General features: G+C 33.8%; 1 protein-coding gene across 9 annotated transcripts in view; it reads right to left on the bottom strand.

Moving 5' to 3' along the window:
• Positions 1-22,523, bottom strand: part of LOC114045868 (pre-mRNA-processing factor 40 homolog A) — a 57,259-nt gene that overhangs the window by 14,853 nt on the left and 19,883 nt on the right. For 5 of the 9 annotated variants that reach the window (XM_027866036.1, XM_027866037.1, XM_027866040.1 and 2 more), the window contains exons 3-14: positions 22,001-22,081; positions 20,314-20,344; positions 18,302-18,321; positions 12,902-13,012; positions 11,727-11,847; positions 11,451-11,504; positions 8,996-9,020; positions 7,957-8,334; positions 6,518-6,626; positions 4,677-4,741; positions 3,779-3,943; positions 3,344-3,452 (exon numbers count right to left, since the gene is read on the bottom strand). In XM_027866036.1, coding sequence (XP_027721837.1) covers positions 3,344-3,452; positions 3,779-3,943; positions 4,677-4,741; positions 6,518-6,626; positions 7,957-8,334; positions 8,996-9,020; positions 11,451-11,504; positions 11,727-11,847; positions 12,902-13,012; positions 18,302-18,321; positions 20,314-20,344; positions 22,001-22,081 — 1,269 coding nt within the window. The remainder of the gene's footprint in view (positions 1-3,343; positions 3,453-3,778; positions 3,944-4,676; positions 4,742-6,517; positions 6,627-7,956; positions 8,335-8,995; positions 9,021-11,450; positions 11,505-11,726; positions 11,848-12,901; positions 13,013-18,301; positions 18,322-20,313; positions 20,345-22,000; positions 22,082-22,523) is intronic. The other 4 variants (XM_027866038.1, XM_027866039.1, XM_027866043.1 and 1 more) reach the window with 1 other exon arrangement.

Below are 22,523 nucleotides of genomic sequence, written 5' to 3'. Positions count from 1 at the left end.
ATATCTTCAACAGAGTATTGGACTTGGAGTTAGGTTGACAAGAGTTCAAACCAGCCTAAGACTTTTTAATAGCTGTTGTGACCCTAGGCAAGTTACTTAACCACTGTATGCTTGAGCTTAGTCATCTATACAATGGGGATATTAACAGCACTTACCTCACAGAATGATGAGAATTAAATGAGTTCATGCTTTCCAAATCTTAAGGCACCATCTAAATGTTAGCTAACATTTTTATATTATCAGGTTCAGACTCAAGTTAACTTGTTCTATGGATTCTTCAGGTAATCCTCTAAGCATCATTAACTCAGTTCCTCACTTTGTCTTATTTGGGGCTATTCAATCTCTATCCTCACTCATGACAAGGACTACATTACTATCTTAAAACTGCAGTCCAAAGTCAAGTTTCTTGGACTATGTAACCCCTTATGTTGTCATGAAAGCTTGTAAGTTGTTCCTTGCTTGCCAAGTTATCAAAATTAAAGAGTGAACTATTTATAAACTATCTTCAAAAAAAATACCTAACAACTTTTGGTTAGGTATTTCCTATTCAGGAGGTTATGTTGTGGAATGGTCTACAAAAAGGACTGTGTACTTACAAGTTTCAAAAACTAGTCTCTTTTCAGTTACCCAAAAAATATTGTTATTTATGTGCAAAAGGCCCCTACCAAGAAAGATACAAAGAACAATTTTATTTTTATAAGTTTCATTGCTACATTTTGCTTTTGCCATCATTTCTGTACTGACCTATCCCTTGTCAATGAACCTTCCCTTATAACAAACCAACTGATACATCAACCACAAAGAATCTTTTTAAAAACTCAGATGCTCCATAATTGTCAGACTATTCAACATAACAAACCATTAAGTCCTTCATGACTCCATTAGTCCTTCCAGAACACTACATGTTCCTTTTTACTGATATATAAACAAGCAAAAATGTTAGTACAAAGTATTCTGAGGGGGCAGCTAGGTGGCACAGTGGATATAGCACTGGCCCTGAAGTCAGGAGGACCTGAGTTCAAATCCAGCCTCAGACCAAACACTTGACATTTACTAGCTGTGTGACCCTGGGCAAGTCACTTAACCCCAATTGCCTAAAACTAAAATAAAAAAACAAAAACAAAAACACAGTATTCTGCGTAAAAAATATTGTTAAAATAAAGCTTTTACTCTATGATATGACTATGACCATGTTGTTGTTTTTTTTTTTTAATTTATTTTAATTGTTAAGTGTTTTCATAGCATTGAATTATACTTGCATGCCCGGCATAAATACTGGTCTCTTTCTCTTTGGTTTACCCTTTCTTGGCTTCAGTATATATCTCACTAAATAAATTTGGTGGACGTTTTTTCTTTCTCGACTTTTGAGAATCAGTTTAGTAATATGGGTACTAATTTTTCTTTAAAAGTCTGAGAGAATTCTGCAAATAGGAGCATATTCTTCCTTCCTCCCCCATAGCACCTTTAACATTATTTTAATTTCTTTTCTGAAATTTGATTATAATTTGTTTTGCTGATAATTCTTTTACAAAAATTCTAAGTTTTAGTAGTATATAACTCTGAATAGAAGGTTGATTTTTAAAATTCCTTTTCTGTTATGATTTCACTTTGTTCATTTTCTATTTGTTTACTGTTAATATGATTTTGCTCCCTCTTCTTTTCTACCAGGTTGGTTAGAAGTCTGTCAATTTTTGTTAGTTTTTTAAAAAGAATCAGTTTAATCTGAATATCACTAGTTTTTTTTCTTATAATTTTCAAGATTTAAACTTTCATCTTTGGTTTACATTTACGTAGGACAACTTATTTTAGCTATTCCTGAGTTGACTGGCATCTACTTTGTTTTTAAGTTCTTTGCTAATACAAAAAGTATTATGAATATTTTAGTATGTATAAAAAGGCAGAAATGCTAAAATAATTTCTGTGTTCTACCACACAGGTCTCATGTGTTACTAAGAAATAGGTATTCTCATTCAGAAAACTAGTGAGGTGGCACAGAGGAGCCAGGAAAACCTGGGTTAAAAGCCAGCCTCAGATACTTAATGAGCCTGTGGCAAGTCATTAAAACTGTTTGCCTCAGTTTCCTATCTGTAAAATGGGGGTAATAATAGCAACTCAGAAGGTTGTTGTGAGGACAAAATGTTAATATTTATGAAATGTTTAGCACAGTGCCTGGCACAAACAGTCACTATATAAATTTTTTTTCCCTTCCCTCCTTTTCCTTTCAAAGCACTTTACAATTATGCTAAGAAAGTGACTAAAATACCTTTAGACCCAAGATCCCACTATTATGTGTATGCTCCCAAGAGGTCATTGACACATACCAAAATTTTTATAGCAGCTATGTGTTGTAGCCAAGAATCGAAAACAAAGTAGATGTCAATTGACTGGGGAATAAAAAAGTTATGCTACATGAATGGGAAGTAATATTACCACCCTGTAAGGAATGATGCATATAATGACTACAAAGAAGCAAGGTCACACTTACGTGAACTTATATAAAAAAATAAGGTAGAACAATGAAAATGAAATATACATGACCATGTAAAAAAGTAAAACAGAGACAAAATTAAAACTTAATGCTGTGAAATTAACAATTACCTAGACTGACCTAAGAGAAGACACGAAAAAGCAACCCCCTGTATTTTATGAAGGTTGGGAACTATCAACATGGAACTGTATACATTTTATACAGAGAATGCTGTATAAAAATGTCAGACTTGGTTATCTTTTGGTTGGTTTTACTGTTTTTGCTCCTCTTTTAAATTCTTTCTTATAAAGGATGGCTTTCTGGGAGGAAAATGGGGGAAAGTACATATTGGGCAAACAGGTTGTTTTCATTCATGTCCAACTCTTCATGATCCAATTTGGGGTTTTCTTTGCAAAAATTCTGGAGTGGTTTACCATTTCCTTTCCTGGCTCATTTTGCAGGCAAGGAAATCGAGACAAACAAGATTAAGTGACTTCCCCAGGGTCATATAGCTAGTAAGTATCTGAGGTCAGATTTGAATTCTGAAAGCTGAATCTTTCTGACTCCAGTTCTGGTACTCAAACTCAGTGCCACCTAGCTGCCCCAATAAATAGTAAATTCATTTAAAAAAAAAAAAAAGAAAAAAGTTCCTCAAGTGTAGGGAGTGGCTACCTTTTCTATTTGTATCACCACTATGGGCACATAGAAAGCACTTAAGCCTTAACTAACTGGTTTGTGTGTGAATATGAATCCCCGCCCTCCAACAAAGGTATTCTACTTCTAAGAAGTTAAAAGCTCAGTATTATTGGAAAAAGAAGACCCTGAAACCCAGCAAAAGAAACAGGGAACTCTAGATGGGTAGGAAAAAAAAATCACCTTTTCTTTTTTTGAAAGAAAGAACAAGACATCTTCATAAATTTCAAGACGATCTCGCTCAGATATTGCATTCCATACTTCCATCTCTCCAAACATTTGTTCAGCTTTTCTGCATGTCAAAAAAAAAGTTGGCATTCAGCAAATTCCTCAATGTGCAAATTATGCTACTAAGCCTTGTCATTTGATGTCTATTGTTATAATGTCATAATATTTTAAAATTTATTATTTTAAATTAATGCTCTGATTAATAATGATTTTGCATACCTAAGAATTTATGTAGGCACTTTTAAGTTAAAAATTAATGTAATTTGTACATGTCTATATGTAAATTTTTAAGTATAAATGTGCTTAAGAATTATTTCCCCTGGAAACCGAAACAAATAGCTTGAAATGGAAAAAATGGAGTGAAAAAAAAAAAACATTTTGAGAAATTACTTATATCTGGTTGTGGAAGTCATTTTTTCATGGTTTTCAAGAAACCGTTGAAAGGATTCTTTAGCTTCCTTATATTTTGATCTTGCTTCTTCTTTTTCTTCTTTCTCCGTCTGGACTTTATATGCATTAAAGGCTTGCTTTTTTTCACTAAGCTTTGCCAGGGCACTGAAAAGGAAAAGAAAAAAAATCTTATAATATTAACTTTAGAAAGGGAAAATAAAGCCTATGCTTCACAAAATACCACACAATGGAGGAAATAAGTAGTTACTGTTGATGAAAAGTAAAATATGAAGGATCTTAAAAACAAAACACCCTCGTGACTAATCTGAAAATGTTTTGCAAGCCTGCCCATGCATAACCTATACAAAATTGCTTGCCTTCTCAATGAGGGGGAGTGGGGGAGAAAGGGAATTTGGAACTCAAAATTAAAAAAAAAAAAATGAATGTTCAAAATTGTTTTTGCATGAAATTGGGGGAAAAAATAAAACATTAAGGGGCAGCTAGGTGGTGCAGTAGATAGAGCTCTGGCATTGGAGTCAGGAGGACCTGAGTTCAAATCCTGACTCAGAGACATGACACTTAACTAGCTGTGTGACCCTAGGCAAGTCACTTAACTTCGATTGCTTCACCAAAAAAGCAAAAAACAAAAACACCATTAAAAACAAACAAATAAAAGACAAAAAACCCAACACAACCATGTAGTCCTAAGCACATTCAATTCTCGATGCTTAATCCACTAAAATAGTTTAAAGGAACTTCTACTATAATCAAACTACTTCACAAAATTCCAAAAGAATTAAGTCAGGTTCTGTTTTTGAATGATTAAATTTTCAAGAAAACTAACATAAGTATTCTAAACTTGAATTTCCAAGGAAATGTAGACAAAGAAAAGTACTACCTGTATCGGGGATCATTAATAATCATTTTCATTGCTTGCTCCCACGAGGCATTAGATGGTACTCGCTGTTAAGATAAATTATATAATTTAAGTGGGAATATTAATAGTTATGATATTAACCTAAAATATCTGTTTTTTGTTACCTTCTTATATGGAAATGTTTTCTTTATATATATTTAAAATAGAAAGAGAAGCACATCTTCAAAATGATGAAATCATAAAATTGCACTATTTTCTAAAAAATATTTTTCAAGACAAGCTCAAGTGCTGAAACAAGCTTTGCTATTCTAATTCTACCATCTCTGCAACTTGTGCAAGAGAACCAGCCCTGGAGTCAGGGAAACCTCAGTTCAAATCTGGCCTCAGACACTTGATACTTACTAGCTCTAGCTGTGTGACCCTGGGCAAGTCACTTAACCCTGACTGCCTCATCCTGGACCCCCCCACTCCCCAAAAAAACCATGTGCAGGAAAAATAGTGTCTAAGATATAGTACATACTAAAATGTACATTATTTCAAAAGGACAAAGAAACACAGTCCTGTTTCTAGGGTTATATTATTACTAACTACATGTCTTCAAGTAGCTCTAAAATAAGGCATTGAACAGTTTTAAAATAGTAACTTGTTTTCCCCAATTGATAAATGGTCAAAGGATATGAATAGGCATTTCTCAGATGAAGAAATTAAAAACCATCTATAGCCATATCAAAAAAATGCTCTAAATCATTACTGATTAGAGAAATGCAAATCAAAACAACTCTGAGGTACGACATCACACCTATCAGATTGGCCAACATGACAAAACAGGAAAATGATGAATGTTGGAGAAGATATAGGAAAATTGGAACACTAATGCATTGCTGGTGGAGTTGTGAAATGATTCAACCATTTTGGAGAGCAATTTGGAACTATGCCCAAAGGGCTATAAAATTGTGCATAATACCGTTTGACCCAGCAATAGCACTTTTAGGGCTATATCCCAAAGAAATCATACAAATGGGAAAAGGACCCACATGTACAAAAATATTCATAGCAGCTCTTTTTGTGATGGCAAAGAATTGGAAATTGAGAGGATGCCCATCAATTGGGGAATGGCTGAACAAGTTGTGGTATATGAATGTGATGGAATACTATTGTGCTATAAGAAATGACAAACAGGCCGACTTCAGAAAAACCTGAAAGGCTTGTATGGTCTGATGCTGAGTGAAGTGAGCAGAACCAAGAGAACGTTGTACACAATAATAGCCACGTTGTGCGATGACTAATATTGATAAACTTAACTTAAAGTATTAGTACTTTCTCTTACTTTTTCAAGCCTCTTCTCTATACCAGGGCTTCTTAAACTTTTTTCACTTGTGACCCCTTCAACACTTCTTAAAACTGTATTTTATGACCCACAGTTTAAGAAGTGCTGCTCTATACCATGGCAATACGAGGATCTAAGACATCTCCAGAGGCCTTGTGATGGGAAATGCTATCCACATCCAAAGAAAGAACTATGGAAGTTGAATTGCTATTTTTTTTTCTTCTCTTCTGTTGAGTTTTGTTTCCTCTTTCTGATGGCTCCTCCTATTGGTTTTAATTTCTACTTACAACATCACTAATGTGAAAATATGTTTAACATGAATGTAAATGTATAGCCTATATCAGACTGTGTGCTGTCTTGAGGAGGGTGGTGAGGAGGAAGGGGGAGAAAAATTTTCAACTCAAAAGCATATGGAAGTGATTATTGATAAATCAAAATAAATTAATAAAAAAAAGAATAACTTAAGAAATCTGTAATTATTTTGTAATATAAAACACCATCAAAAATATTCAAATAGAGATCAAATATGAAATACCTTTTCTTTTAATAACTCTTTAAAAGCTTGCTTTGCTTCTTCTTTTGTATTCCAAGTATATGTTTTTTTAGCAGGTTGACTATCTTCTTCCTCTTTTTTAGGGGTGTAACTATGAAATCAAGAAACAAAATTAAAATGTTATTATTCCTAGAAAAAAAAATCATTGCCCTCATTAGGAAAAGCACTAGACATTCCATTAGTAAATATTTGATCAGGTTTTTATCTTTTGTCATGGGCCTCAGACTTCATTGTTTGTGAGGAAATTCCCACTAGAAATCTGTATCTATAAATATTCTGCAATTTATAATCCTAAGAGTTGCCTGGGGGAACTGAAAGATCCAATGTCACTAAATAGCTAAGATGCATCAAAGGCAGAACTTGAACCCAGGTGTTCCTGATACTGAGGCTAAGTCTCTAGCTACTATACTTCACATTTTGGGGTATCAGTTTTCTTTATTCTCATAGATTTAAAGGTGGAAAGACCTTAAAGGCTATCAAGAACAACCTAATCATTTTTCTGATAAAGTAAGAGGTAAAAATAATAATAATAATAGTGACATGTGCATTATCACAGTTAGTGGCTAAAGCAGGACTTGAACTTGGGTCTTATAATTCCAAGTTCAATGCTCTATCCATTATGGCACACTGCCTCCATAGGCCAACAATGGCCTTTTTTATTTTCGCCTTGTTGAAAGCTTTCAAAAGTATTAGTACTCTTCTGTGTCATTAAATATATGGAACATAATTTTCTTTTATGAATCTGACAAGTGAGAACACCATTAGGTAAAGCAATTCTCAATGGGCAACACTATGGTCGGCAAGGGAGAAACTTGGGCATGCACTGATGCTATGACCTTCTAAGCAAGCTTTTTTTTTTTTAAAGACTGATTCTTATCAGCATGCTTTCTTGCCAACTGCCTCTGTTTTCTCTTACTCTTTCAAGTCCCTTCTCTATACCAGGGCTTCTTAAACTTTTTTCACTTGTGACCCCTTCAACACTTCTTAAAACTGTATTTTATGACCCACAGTTTAAGAAGTACTGCTCTACACCATCTCCTTCTCTTCCCTATTTCCAATTTCCCCCTCCCATTTACCTAGTGTGTTTTTAGGTTATAAGTTTTTCTAGTTGATCTATTCAATTTAATTGCCTTACAATTTTAAAACTCTACCATGTTGCTGATGAGTTAGTTTGAAGTGCTGACACTGATAGTATATGTGCAGTATCAGCTGATCTATCTCCAATTCTACCCTTAGAATGTAAATTACCACATTCCACTTACTGAAGATTTTTAATGGATACCTTTTTGGTGGGGGGAAGGGAAGGATGAGGAGGGAAGAGAGGAGATATGGTCTTAAAATTTTGAAATGCTAGAATCTGGTTCTGCTATATCTGGTCTAGTTATTATGAACCTCAATGGTACCACATAAAACCAACTTACTCTACTGAAGCCTCCTGCTTTGACGCTTCCTCTGGTACATTGCTAGATACTTCTGCACTTTGTTCATGAACAATAGGTGTAACAAGTTGTGCTTGTTCCTCAGTTGAAATTGTTACTGTATTGTCATTATCTATGACAGTAGCAACAATGGAAGTAACTTCAGGCTCAGTGACAATTGGTGCAGTTGAAGCAACAATGGAGGAAGGAGTTGATATGGCAGCATTAGCACTAGCATTGGCTGCGGCAGCTGCTGCAGCCGCGGCAGCTGCAGCAGCAACAACAGCAGCTGCAGCTTCAGCAGCAGCCATAGTGCTCATTGTAGTTGTAATTTCTGTTGTAGGAACTGGGGCAGCTGATGTTGTGGTTGATTCTTCTTTACTGTGAAGTACATTTAAAAAGAAAAAAAGAATGCACTGTTACTTCAATATTATATATTACATAAGAAGCAAACCACTATGGTTTGCAGCAGGAATGGGATTCAGGGGTAAAGGAGGGAGGGAGAGCAATGGTGCAAATGCACCAAGGTTAGGTCTCCAAGAATTCACCAAATCACCTCCATTCACAAAATAACGCACCACACTTTCAATAACCATGAAATGTAACCTAAAAAATAAAAATCTGAATGACTTGATGCGTTCTCCAAGAGAATTGGAGAAGATATGAAAATCTGTTTGAAAATAGTGTGTAAATTACTGATAAATTTGTAAGGTGATTTTAATGTAATTTTCAAGGCCGTTCAAAGGCATATAGGACCAAAAATGTCATCTATAATTTATAGAGTAGGCTATCAAGATTTCTATGCTCTACAGAAGTATCATCTAGCAGGATGCCACTCTTTAATTTAATAAACAATAAAATTTCCAAATGAATTTAAAGCTGCCCAATTTGGCAAAGCTAATAATAAACACCTACATACTACAAAAGCAAATGTAAAGCTAGAACATAAATGTTTTACTTAGAATAATGTCCAGTAATGGCATCTTCACATGTAAGGCACACCATAAGTGCCCACAGATCTATAACATTACTGAGCACCTACCTGCTTTCTTCAGCTTTGATCATGGCTGTTTAAAAAAGAAAAAGAAAATTAATCCATTGATGGCTACTTTAAATGTTGCTGAAAGACTTTAAAGAGAAAGGAACAAAGAAACCTCACTAGGTAAACTATACTACTTTTATCAACAGTTGGTTCACCACAAAGTTCTAATGTAGAAATTACATTATCCATTAAGGGCTTCTCCAAACCCCAGTGATTTCCCAATCTCTGTTTCTACTGCCCATAAACCAGTTATGTCTTAACCTGCATAATTAGGACAAGAGAAGTACTATTTTCCTAGGGATCAAAGAATTGATTGCTTAAATCCTAACCCAAGTTACTATGAAATCTGGAGGTCATATACTAGGATTGCGCAGTAGATAGGTTAGAATTAAAGATATCTAAAACCTAAATAATGCCACTCAGGTTAAAGTTGTTAGAAATTAGCTTTCTTCTTTTCAATGTCATGAGAAACAATCATAGTCTCATAAGCAACATGGGAATTTAGGCCAATTTTAGTCCCTATTTCCTCTTTACTCTTAAATAATGGAAATTTTGTATTCTGTTTCAACTTTTGCTCTTTCTCTAAAAGTCTACAGTAACGCCTCATTTATCCAGTATCATTCCTTATATAGTATTCCTTAAAATGCAGATTTCCTACATAGGATCTGAACTTTTTAATGGAATTTTTTAAGTTCGGTCTTTCTGAAACAGAACATATGAAAACCTAATAACTCAGGATCATAACTATGAATTTAATTGATGTACTATGCTGCAATAGAGGCAGGCCCTCAAAAGCTACCAGGGTATACGAAGGTATATGAATGATGATGCATTTTGCGGTCATCTGTTTTTTTTTTTTAATTCATATCTCCTCCTTTGCTGCACTCGATATGCAGGCCTTTAATAACCACTTACCTAATTAGCAAATTCAATTAAATTCAACTCATTTCAATAAGTGCCTATCATGTGGCAACCACTTCATTGGGCAGTAGGAATACAAAGACAAAAATGAAACAGTACCCTCTCCTTGAATTGGGTTCTACTGAATGGAAACATGTACACGGAAACAAAATGTATATAAACTAACCGGGGCTGAGGGTAAAGGTTGGGTAACATTTAACAAGGCAACTAGGAAAGGTTTTTTGTAGACAGTAGCACTTGAACTGAGCCTTGGAATGTTCCAAGAGGCAAAAGTGGGGAAGGGTACACTTCCAAGAACAGGGAGAAGCCTATGTAGACAAAACTGCAGGGGCAGGAGACAGAATGTTGTGTAGAGGGCACAGGAAGTAGGATAGTTTGGCTGGAGAATAGTATTTATAAACGAGGGGAAGCAGTGTGTAGTAATCCTAAATAAAGGTACTGCTATGGTTGTTGGCTTTCTGAAAGACAGGCAATGTGCCAGAAATATCATAAGCCTAATAATCGGCTATTAAAAAGACAACGAGGTTAAGGAGACTGATGTCTTAACCTGGACACATATTAGCTATATGGTCATGACCAAGTCACATCTCTTAAGTACTCCAGTTGAAGTTTCCACATTGGAAACTACACAAATCATCTCTTCTCTCCCTACCCACTCTGCTCTCTTTACCCTACCACAATATGCTATAAAGAGGAAAAAATTATATGATTAAGTTTGCTTGAATTATATCCAAATAAGAGTCTGTATACAGCAGGCCTGCACAACATATGGTCTGCCAAACGATGTCAGGTGGCCCATGGGCCATATGTTTGTGCAGGCCTGGTATACAGAATATTCTTAAAATTAAAATAAGCTTTTGTGAACAGACTCTGTTCTAGTTGTTTTGGGAAGACGTTTGCTTTCTGTCAAGTTCTCAAGAAAATTTTGAATATCTGAAGTGCCTGGATAAGTGAGGTATTACTGCACTTTAGTTTCCTAATGGTTCTTCTATGACTTCCTAAAATGTTAAAATGCTATCTTGAAACATTATGTTAGAAGTGAGGGGATCTAACTTCAAATCACATATGCCATTTCTTACAATATTCCCAGAGCATAAAGTAGATTTAGTTTCTTTCATTTTGGTTCATTTGTTAATACCATCACTAGGAAACAAACAAGGGCTGAATTTCATAGTGAAAAAATGTATCAAATTAAAAGTCTGTCAGGTCTTACTATATGATCATTTATAGTCAATTTGCCCAGTGAATCTGTCCAATAATGGAAAACAACCTTAAAACTGACATGAATCTAGCTTTTAGTTTTACTTGATTTGCAAGAAAATAACAGATTATCTTCAGTAAATTAAAAAATATATTGCTCATGTGATAACAACACCCTTAATTTCAAAAGAAATAAAAGCTCATTTCTAATATAACTCTAATGGGAATGGTATTATTTAAGTTTTGGATTTTTCACTGAAGAGTTACCCAAATCATGGTTAGTGAACAACTATAGAAAAGTAATGACAGAAAGTGAATTATCAAAGCAGCTCACCATGCAGGTTTGATTTTGTAATAAGACTTCCAGCAACAATGGTATTCTGGTATCCTAGTTTCAGTGGAATCAAATAAAAATCTATTTAATCTATAGAACTGGGATCTACAGCAACAACAAAAATAATATCCCACAAAACTGTTACACTATTTAAAATAATTCCAATCATTTGACTTTTAACATTATCACCTTTATATAGTCCTAAAGAGGGGATGATTCATTGTGAAAGACTTAAATCTGAGAAGAAAATTTAGAAAAGTTACCATTCTATATTACCTTCAAGATCCTCAAGTTCCTTGGGTTTGGCCCAACGAGATTCTTTTGTTTGAGAATTATAATAATAAGGCTTTCCAGAGTCAGATTTGTACTCCTTCCAGGGGCATTTAGATAATAATTGCTAATGGGAAAAAACATTTTTGGTCAACAATAATAACTACAACATACAATTGATATTTAAAGTCACAATTTTTAATGCAAAATTCTGATTTTTAAAAATATTAATCATAACATATCTCAGGTAAAATGAGTATGAAATATAGAAATTAAAGACTTGCCAACCATCAGTGATATGGAGGCATGAAGAGTATATTTAAAGTACTGATATATGAAATAGTTGAAGCAAATTTTGGTTCAACTGTGCTTGTAGTTTTCACTTTGAGAATAATTAAAAGAAACCAACCAATCTGAACTAGTTTGTGTTAAAAAAAAAAGATATAACTCTGATTCAGTTTAAGAAAATGTCATTTCTACCAGTTTCCTCAATATTGTATAGGCATGTTTTCTGAAGTATGTTTAACTAGTCATTTATCAGTCACAAAGTATACAGAAGTCTAGCCAAAGATGTTTATGCTCCCTTTCTATATTGCATCTGCATACTTTTTTTTAAAGTTAGTGTTCATTGATAAAAGTGAATAATTTATACACTAAGGCCCCTTTACTTTTTATGGTCATATTTGTATTTTTTTATTCATAAAAAAGCCCACTACAAACTTCTAGTTATTAAAAGCATAGACTACCAGATTTTGCTATGTAAAACTGCTAAAAATTCTAACCTTGGGATTCTAAGTTGCAGCCTCAATTCCTCTCATTTTTAATTTCTTGTTCTGGAAAGGGTAGGGTTTTAAGGGGGTATATATACGATCCAATTCTGAAGCTTAACAGCATACAAAGAAACAAACATACCCATCTTGTGGTCATTTCAGATTTAAGTTTCTCTCTAATAAGGGTCTTTGTCCCCCTACAGTATACCTCTAATTGTGAAAACACAAAGGGATTTAGTAAAAATAACAGTTAATAGTGTTCAGGGTGGCAAAGATGCTAAACATTATTCTTAGGTGGTTAAGTATCTAGGAAATATCTTCTTCCTCACCCTCATCAATATGATAGACCACCATATACTATCTTACTTCAGTTTCCTAGATGATGCCAAACCAAAATGATACAATATTTACCTCAGCAGGTGTTTTGAGATCATCAGGTTTTTCCCAGGTAGACTGCTTTGTTTCTGTGTTATAATAGTAAGTTCTTCCATCAGGAGACTTATGTTCAGTCCACATTGATTTCTGAAGAAAAAATAAAGTCAACATGAAGCAACTAAATTCAAATTAAGACCTCAAAAAAGATTAATGTTCTTCTTCTGTTGGGCCTGACAAAGTAAAATTCGTGATTAATTTTAAGTGCCATTTATATATATGCACGCACAGTATTTCTATCTAAGAGCTCACTAGTTAAAACTATGTAACTATCTTTTTGTAATCAAAAAGTAGCACTGATAAATCTACATACTTCAAACCTGTTAAACAATGAAGTAAATTACATCTTGCACTTTGTTTAAAAATATTTTAAGAATTGTACGGTACTTCAGGATACTGATACTTAGTGACAAACTTTTCACAAAATAATAAATGTATGAAGGAGAGTCTGATAACTGTGTGAACTGACTGGAACCTTAGAGGGCTGCATTTTAATAATAAACATGAAAATTGACTGCTACTGCCATGTCTTCCACCAGTAACATGAAAAATACTGGAATATTCTGGCAAGTTAAATCATTTAGAAGACATTATATTATAACAAGACAATTAGAAACTAAAAAATGGGATTTTTTGAAAGTGATAAAAAAAAGATTAATCCAAGTTAAAATTATATTCTTTTACAAGTCTTAGAAATCACAGCCAGAATATTTAATACTTAATATCATTCTGATATTAATTTCATATTCTCCAATGTCAAGTCTAAAATTATGCTAATATATCAAAAGTATTCTATATACATAACAAAACACAGGCCCATTCCTTAACAAAGCAGAGAAATATAGGCCATATGATAATATTAAGAGAACTGGTTAAAAAAAAAAAAAAGAATACTGGTAGCTGGTTTGAAAACTATACCCAACAAGTGCTTATCAATGAATCAACATAAACTAGGGTACACAGGTCACTAATTAAATGCCATGGACCTCCACGTCATTTAATATTTTAATCAAGTATTTAGATGAAGTCATTGAAAGCATACTAATTAAATATACATATGACTAGGGATGTATGACAGAATAAGAATTTCTAGGTCTCTGGCTCTACAAAAACCAGTAATTTGTACACTTTTATGTTCCAAACAATGGGCCACAGAAGTATAGGAAGAGGAGTAGAAGAAAATCTGACATGGTATGAGCCCATATGAAAAAGATCTAAGGAGTTTTCATTGACTATAAGTTCGGTATGAACAGATATGGTATAACTACTAAAAACCAAAGTAATCTTAGTATCCATGGAGAAATTAGATGCCTATAAAAATCACTAACATATTTTGAGTTATTTTCCTAAATATTTTCATATTTAGCCACAAAAGTTTAAGACTTAAAATATCTTGTGCTACTGAAATAATTCTCTCCTTCACATCTCTTTCCTGTTCTGATGGAATGTTTTTTCCATAGGAAAAAATGAACTGATGTAGAATATTACATAATTTTTAAAGCCCTTAATAAGTTAAACTTCTTTACATATGTCAACTGCTTTAAATATCAGCACCAGACCCATGAATTTTAGACAGTATTGCATTCTAATCATTTCTCAAAGGAGTTTTAACATTTGATCAGCCCTCTTAGTAATCAATTAGCAATTTCTTAACATTGAGCTTTAAAAAGTTGGCTTATATGCTAATTAATTTAACATTTTTCTATTTGAAAAGACTAGACTGATATTACTTAACTATGTGATTTGGGGAGTTTTTTTCTCTGGTTTTCAGTTTCCTAATCTGCAAATGAGGGGAATAAATTAAATTATTCCTTCCAAGAATCCTCTTCTACAAGTAAAGGAGGAGGGGTAGGAGGAAACTTTATCTGACACCAAATCAGTCCATAAGAAATAAGACTTGAGAGTTTTAATAGACTCTCAGATCAAGGCATGGTAACTAAAAGTTACTGCATTTTGTGCTCCTCAAGTCACATTTGGAGTACTTTATCCATTTCTGGATACCACAAAATAAGAGGATCAATGAACTGGAGCAGATCCTAGGGTTTAGTCAATCTCTACAGCCAATAGGCTATGGTTGTCACAAGTGATGAATTCAACTGAAACTTGTATTAAGTGAACATGTTGAGAAGGAAGAGACACATAGGAGGCAAAGGTTTTGCAAGATGAAGTGGTATCTAGAAAAGACTATTATACTAGTTCTAGTTTCATTATCACACTATTTTGCTATGCTATTAAAGAGATAGGGTCTAAGTCATTTACTCACTCTTGACCTTAATTTCCTCACTGTCAAACGAGGAAGGGGAACAGATAAGTTTTTTGAGCTGGAAGGGATCAGAGAAGCCATGATCCTAAGATATTTCACTTAAAAATTTTATATTAAACCGAGATGGAATAACGGTGTATGCTAATACTAGTATGTAACAGTTAAATCACATAAGAGTCAAATTGAACCAGATATAGGTCAGCTTCATGTCCAAGTATGATTTTTATATTATACATACGTAATATAATCCTACTAGAACATTATACAATCCTACTAGACCATTTTCCATAGGAACAATAATAAGACTACGATGCAAAATTTGTTAATGTGTAAACTTTCCTTTAACCTATTCCTCACTCGTGAATGCATCAAATTTGCAAAGTTATATCATGATATAATTCAATGGCTTATTTTCAGAAACAAATAATGCTGCTTTAGATAGATCCAAACTTATAATCATCTGCAATGTTTGCTATCCAACAAAGAACATTTTACAGCACCAGCAGGCAACATAAATGTTCCAAAAGTTATGATGAAAATTCATAGAACTGACATCCTAAAGTTGATCCTAGGGTTTAGTCAATCTCTACAGCCAAGAGGCTATGGTTGTCACAAGTGATGAATTCAACTGAAACTTGTATTAAGTGAACATGCTGAAATACAAATAGAAAGTTGAAATACAAATAGAAATTGCTATGGAATTACAATGTAGCTAACTAAACTGATCAAAACTGGGCACAATCCCCAATAATCTAGAGAAGAACACAGGGATCTTCCCCTAAATCTTGATTTATAAGTTCATACACTGAAATCTCTTCATTTCCAGGCCAGGTCAACAAGAATTACGCACGACAAGTTTAAAAGTCTCTGATAATATTTTATAATTCTCTATTGCTGCATTATCTCTAAAGCGATCTACTGTGTCTTCCCCACTGGAGTCATGTCGGCTTCAAAACTCAGACTTTGTTAGGAGGCAGACATTCTTTTAATTTGGGCTTGTATATAGCATAAACTTCAGCTTTACTCTGAGTCCCTCAAATTATTCTGTTTCCGATACAACCAAGTAAAAAACAAAAGGCCAAACATTTGAGATGTTTATTATCTTCTATAGGAGGTTTGTTTGTGCATCATGGATCCCTTTCTTGTAGTATTACAAAGAAAATAAATGATACTGAAATAGACTTCTAAAAATGTTTTCAAAAGTTTCTGGACCCCAAGTTGAGAACTTCTGCTATAGTTAATGTCTAGAATATTAAAACAGAGGACACATATGATTTCTATTAACATTGTATTTTATATAGCTGTGTTAACATTGTATTTTGTATGTTTTGGATTCAAATTTCAAAGGACATGAGTATAAGCAAATGTTGAAAAAAGCTCAAGCTGGAAATTGAAAAAAGAAATGTTCCTATCTCCAATATGAAAAGGGTAAGATGTAAAATATTGCACATAACTTTTCAAACAAATAACATTAACTTTTTTTTGGTTGAAGTCTATCATTAATTGTCTATAACGGAAATCTAACATTTGAACACTAGTGAAAATCCCACAGAATGGTTAAGAGCAGCAATGGACTTTATAGTTCATTTAATTCAACTTCTCTCATTTTACAGATGAGAAAAGTAATACCCTGAAAGTCTCAGAAACCTCCAGAGATCATATAGAAAGTGGCACAACCAGAACCTCAAACCCTTGCCTTCTAACTCCAAGCCCAATGGTCTTCTCACTATATGACACAACCTATTCTTTGTAGTAGCTTTTAAACAATACAAATCACAACTCCCTGTGTCAGAAAATGGATCTTGCTAGAGTCTTTTGCTAAAAAGAATTTTACACACACACACACACACACACCCCCAACCCCTCTATTAAATCAATGAGCACCAAGTAACTGCAGAAAGAATAAGAAAGAAACAATTTGTCTAGTTAGGACAAAGTAATAATGAGATTAAGCAAACTACTCCCCCACTTAGACAGTAATTTAGAGCATCTAAGAATCTTTTCTCAGTAATCCTTATATCATTCTAGGAGAAAATACAAACATTTAGTTGTATTTTAAACTACTATGTTGGGGATCAAACTCAAAAACTTTAGAGACATATATTATTAACATTATTAAGTCATGTAAGTAGATAATGAGTCATTACTCTACCATCTTGCAAATGACAACTAAAAAATGACAAAGACTACAAAACAAAGAGAAAATTTTGTTAAGACCAAACACCAGGGAAGAAAATCTAGACACACAGGAAGAAAAGTCAAGTTGGAGTCTAAAGAACCAAAAACAGGCCCAATCTCTTAAAAATGTCAACTCAAACACATACTATTTTATTTTTGTCTAGCCGTACGACTCTACTGATATATGTGACTTCATTGGTATATGGAACTCCCAGTGTTGAAACTTCCTCCAGCACTGCAGATCAGCAACCTTTCTGTAAAGTCTTAAAGAGCTATCTGGGGCATAGAATGGTCAAGGGACTTACCCATGGGTCTCACATCTAGTACGTGTCAGAGGCAGTACAAACTAGGTCTTCGTGATGCCAAGACAGGCTCTCTATGCACTATGCCACGCTGCCTTTCTACCTCTTTTTTAGGGCATAAAATCAACCCAGCATACAGGCTGACTGTTTTTTCTATACTAAAGAACATTTCATAACTTAATGCAAAAACAATAGTTATCTTAAGCTGATTCCTGCACCCTAAGAAGCTGATAGCTATAGGAGGGAGGGTTCTACTGAGGTTCTAAAATTGAGGCTCAATTTTAGACTTAAACGACCAATTTATATGCACTAATAAATGGTAGCAATTTAAAAAAGAGCCCTATTCTTCAAATGACAATTTCCATTATTCAACCTACTCTTTTCTCACTAACCAAGCTCAATCTTAAAGTTTAACAAAAAATACCGTAAGAGTTAATAATACAATTTTTCAATAGTTCTCAAACCTTTGGCTCTAAAAAAATTGACATTTTATCAATGAAAGAAGCAAAGGGTCACATCTTAGGAGTAAAAGCTAGTCTTCTAAAAGGGGACAAGAAATGAGTAGTGAAACAAAATATCAAACTATCGAGGCACATCTAGTTTAAATAAATCCCAAAGCCTTAGATTTTTACTTACTTGTGTGCCAGATGTTGCACCTAAAAAACAAAAAATGGATATTTATCAAGTGATTAAAATAATTCTCTTACACAATTAACATCCATAAAGATCAAAAGCATTATTGATATAAAGTCATGCACAAACCAGAGACCATCTCTAAATTCAACTTCTTATAATTGGTCAAAATAATTTTCTAAATATTACCTGTCACATATTGTAAAATTATTTTTTCTTCCAATCTGTCCTCTCCTCCCCCAATACCATACCATCTGACATTTTTCTTTTTCTTCTCTCTCCTTCCAAAATAAAACAATGTAGTTTAAGGACTTCCAGCAACTAATGACTTCTGAAACTTTAGTTTTCAATTCATTCTAAAAATTTTCCATTAACTACCCTTGAACTCTGAACCATATTTCGACAATTATCGTTTAAAACCCTTTGCTTCCTTCTAAGACTGTCTACCCTTGGCTAACTTGTTGCTCTCCAGAATACGACCAAACAACTGACAAGTACAGTACTACCTCACTTACCCAAAACACAACAAAATAAAGGTTTCTAAGCAGTTAAAATCACCCATGCAAATTTACTTCACAGTAGAGGCAGCATGGCATAGTGGAAAGAGTACTGGACCTGGAATCATCAGATCTAAGTTTAGTCCCAGCTCTGCAATTTACACGCTGTGTGACCATGGTCAAAGTCAACCACTTTAAACCTCAGCTTCCTGAACTATCCATAAAAAGGAGGTAATACTACTAACCTCATAGTGTCAGTGGGAAGAAACTGCTTTGTAAACTACAAAGTATTTTTAACTGTACGCTATTATATCATTAGAGGCATCTCACCCAGAGTCTAACGATTCACAATTATCAACTGTGCATAAATAAGTTTACTTTCTATAGGTTATAGCAGATTAAAAACTAAAAAAGGCAGGGAAATTGCCCTGCTGCTAATTGTAGATACAATGACAAGAAGAAGAAACAGAACTACAAATGCATGGCAGTTAAACATTGCCATTTGTCGTTGTTTGTCCTTTATTCTCTAAGAGGACCATGACATCAGGAAGGTGATGCCATGACTTGCAAGTGAACTGGATTTAAGTGAGGGAGGGTTGTGCAAAGTCACCAGCCTCACTTTCTCCTCCAGAGCCATCTGGGTCCAGTGGCAAGATATAGATCAGGATCACTGGAGATGGTCCCGGATGCAGTTGGAGACGTTGGCCTTTTTTAAAATGTATTTTTAAAAAGGTGGAGGTTGAAACTGTTGAATAAAATGAGGTTTGGGAGTTTCAATTACCAATGCTCTCCTGGTTTCTCATTTCCACAGATGATCAAAAAGTTACCCTACTTCCACACTGCATTCACTACTATGTGGCAGAAGTACTGCTCATGCAGTACAATATGCACTGATGCCCGCCCTGCACTTTAATTCATTCAATACTCCTTTCCCACGTCCTCAACCTTAGTCACTTCAATTCCCTCCCTGGGCTTCAATGAAATAAAAGAAATGAATATTTTTTATAAAAATGATGAATTTGTACAAAGACATCCTTAGCTATAGATGTATGCCTTTATCTCAAAATCCCTGCAAAAGTCAATCTTAAAAACATCTAGCAGAATGAACATTTTATCTTTTATATGAGATGTTACTTCTAATTTTTGTTCCAGACTCCACATCTGCTCTAATGACAATAAATAGAACCCATTTAATACAGCATTTTAACTTCTGATAAAGTAATTTAAAGTCCACTGATGAAAGGATTCTATTTTCTTTTTCCAAAACGATTCTATTTTTCTCCAAGTCCCAAAACAGAATACATTAGTATAAACATAACACTAAAAATTACTTATTTATTTAATATAGCATCTTATATTAATAGTCACTGCAAAAAAATTTGTGACAAGTGATACAATTTTCCTTCACTTACTAAAAATATTGAAGGAACCTACTCCTTTAAAAAAAATCATTTATAAGATTGGGTTAAGAATCTCATAAATTATATTCTTTCCCATTAATAAACCGATATTACATACCTACTGCTACATCCATATTGTTTACTCCTGGCTGTAAGAATAAAAAATAAAATTGATAAAGCATAGTATTTTATGTACAGTTTATGAATTCTTAATAGAACACTAGATTGCCTCCAACTGCATATAGGTTTCCAAGGTAATCTCTATAAAAATGCCATCAAATCAAACATTTCAAAAACTACAACTCTTTGATGCCCACATACACAGTAGGAATACAAACATTTTATTTTGAAAACTACTGTTCTTTTCAGGGTAAATACTTTACTTACCTAGGCCTGTAAGTTTTTTTTTTTTTAAACAGGATGATGACGTGGGAGAAGACATCTACGCATTTTTCAAAAGTTCTATATTTTATAAAAACTATTAATTACATTTCAAAATTAATATCTGTCCCAACAGTTACACTTGTTAACCAACAGCCAATGCTGTAGAAAACAGAATGGCAAACTAATTAGACTGTAGTGTGGTAGAGTGTAATGATATCAAAATTTGGACCATAGAAGAATACAGATTAAAATGTAATTGGGAAATATTTAACAAAATAAATAAAAAAATGCAATAGAACACGTTTACGGTTTTTGAAGTCAATATGCAACCTTCAGAAAGCACAGGTTCCAGAATCAATCCTGAATGACAATGCCTGTGTGACCTTAAGCAAATTATGTAAGCCCCTTAGGCTTCAATATTCTCTTACGCTGGAGCTGGACTATATGACCTTCCAGGTGTAGAAGTCAGACGGTGAGACAGAACAGTGGACAGAGTGCTGGGCCTGGGAGTCAAGAAGATCTGAGTTCAAATCTAGCTTCAGATACCAGTGCTTCCCTTAACCTATACAGACCTATTTGTCTGTCTCCTCATTTGAAAAATGGGGATAATAGCACCTACTTCCAAGGTTGCTGTGAAGATGAAATGAGATATTTGTAAAGTGCTTAGCACAGTGCTTTGCACATAGCAGGTGCTTAATAAATGCTCATTTATGTCCTTCCTTCCTAAGTCTATGATCTCATGTTGATAAATTTTTAATTTTCATGCTTAAATTTAGCTACCACAGTTTCTGAGAAAAGATAATGTAATTTTCTACTTAGGTGAATTCTATTTAACACTTCTGAGCTTTAATTTCCTCTTCTATAAAATAGAATATTTGCATTATCCAAACTCAGAAGATGATTATCAGGACATCACTTTTTAAACTGTTGTGATATGTGATTATCACTTTTTCCTGTTTTCATGAAATGTAATCCTATACATCCCTTCAACTCCTGTTACAATGCCTCAATGCAATAACCATGGATTCTACCCTCAATGGTAGGGATGCCATTCCTGAACAAAATTGTGTCAGGAGGGAACCTAAGTAAGTGATTTCACTATAGTGATTTGAGTTAAACGGTAAAGTACTCTTTATTAGAAAAAGCTCAAGAAATATAATTTAGTCTCAATACAAGTAGAAACTTTAATATCTATTAAACATAAGTTCACTGTAATCCTCATGCCACACTGGAATTCAGACAAACTTTTTTCAAAGGTTAATAGGATGTTCTAAAATTATCGAAAAAGCAAAAATTAAATTTGTTTTTAGAGTACATATCTAACATGTATGTATATGTTACTCCATATGCACTCTAAAATACTGTTTCTGAAATAAACTTCTTTTTATAATACCGAATCAAATAAACTTTGAAAAGATTACCGGTAAAGCAGGCTGTATGCTAGCCTGAGACATATGAGTCATCATCATCCCAGGCATGACTGAAGACATCATTCCAGGCATCTAGAATAAAAGGAATGAGGTATTATCATACTGTACAGAAGTACTACAATAATACTAAATTTTCAATGCATCTATCATAAAGCTAATAAAATATAAAGTTAAACAAAAATAATCTAGGATTGGGCTTAAATATCTACTAAGAAGCTAATTCCTCTGCAAACTATTTTCCTATTTATACCATGTGTACGTCATTTAAGAAAAAAGGTTATCTAAACTTTTTATGTTGCTTTTGTTCCCTAAACCAAGGGTTACTGACTTAATGTTTATTTTTATCGAACACCAGGAAAATTTTACTCATTTATCTCTTCCCCCTCCCACAATATTTTAAGAAAAGAACAACAACAACAAAAAAGGTTTCTCCCATCAAATTTCAATACAACCCCCACACTTTCCTCATTCAAAAAGGGTTTTAAGTTGTGGGCAGGTTCTTCTTTCCGCAATG

This window comes from Vombatus ursinus, unplaced genomic scaffold (genome assembly GCF_900497805.2).
Source record: "Vombatus ursinus unplaced genomic scaffold, bare-nosed wombat genome assembly UNPS02014779.1, whole genome shotgun sequence".
Classification (NCBI taxonomy): domain Eukaryota; kingdom Metazoa; phylum Chordata; class Mammalia; order Diprotodontia; family Vombatidae; genus Vombatus; species Vombatus ursinus.
This window is presented reverse-complemented; position numbering and strand designations above follow the sequence as displayed.